The 499-nt window shown below is 55.5% G+C and overlaps 1 protein-coding gene across 1 annotated transcript in view; it reads right to left on the bottom strand.

The window, feature by feature from the left end:
- GATA3 (GATA binding protein 3) overlaps positions 1-499 on the bottom strand; it is an 18,540-nt gene that overhangs the window by 12,178 nt on the left and 5,863 nt on the right. Inside the window, exon 2 of the mRNA XM_009321769.1 lies at positions 133-278. Within this exon, the coding sequence (XP_009320044.1) occupies positions 133-278 (146 nt within the window). The remainder of the gene's footprint in view (positions 1-132; positions 279-499) is intronic.

Here is a 499-nt window from a genome sequence, read left to right as displayed (position 1 = left end):
CCCCCCTCCCAGCCCTCTGATGCAGTGGGACCAGATTTTGGAGCTGGCTGAGCTTCCCTGTCCATCCCGAGCCGCAGACAAGAAGCAAAAGTGGCAGAAGAGGGAAAAGAAAGAATAAAAAAGGAAACTCACCAGCCTTCTCTTGGGTTTGATCAGGGGCCGGTTCTGCCCGTTCATTTTGTGATAGAGTCCACAGGCATTACACAAATAGTGCCCGGTGCCGTCTCTTCTCCACAGAGGGGTTGAGGTAGCCCCACAATTTACACACTCCCTGCCTTCTGGAAACAAGAGAGCACATAGTTCACTTAGGGAAAGCGGAGGTAAAAGGGGCTGAGGAAAGACCCCAAAAAAAAACCCACCCCACCCTGAGAGACCCAGCCATGGCAGCCCCTGCCAGGCCTCTCCAAGCTCAGGATATCCAAGCCAGGTTGAGTGACATCCCTGGCACAGGCCGGGGAGACTCTGGGGGGGCCTGATCCTCTCCGCCTCTGCACAACCA

This window comes from Pygoscelis adeliae, unplaced genomic scaffold (genome assembly GCF_000699105.1).
Source record: "Pygoscelis adeliae isolate BGI_AS28 unplaced genomic scaffold, ASM69910v1 Scaffold202, whole genome shotgun sequence".
NCBI classification, from domain to species: Eukaryota; Metazoa; Chordata; class Aves; order Sphenisciformes; family Spheniscidae; genus Pygoscelis; species Pygoscelis adeliae.
Note: the sequence above shows the minus strand (reverse complement) of the source record. Positions and strands in the feature narration are given on the sequence as shown.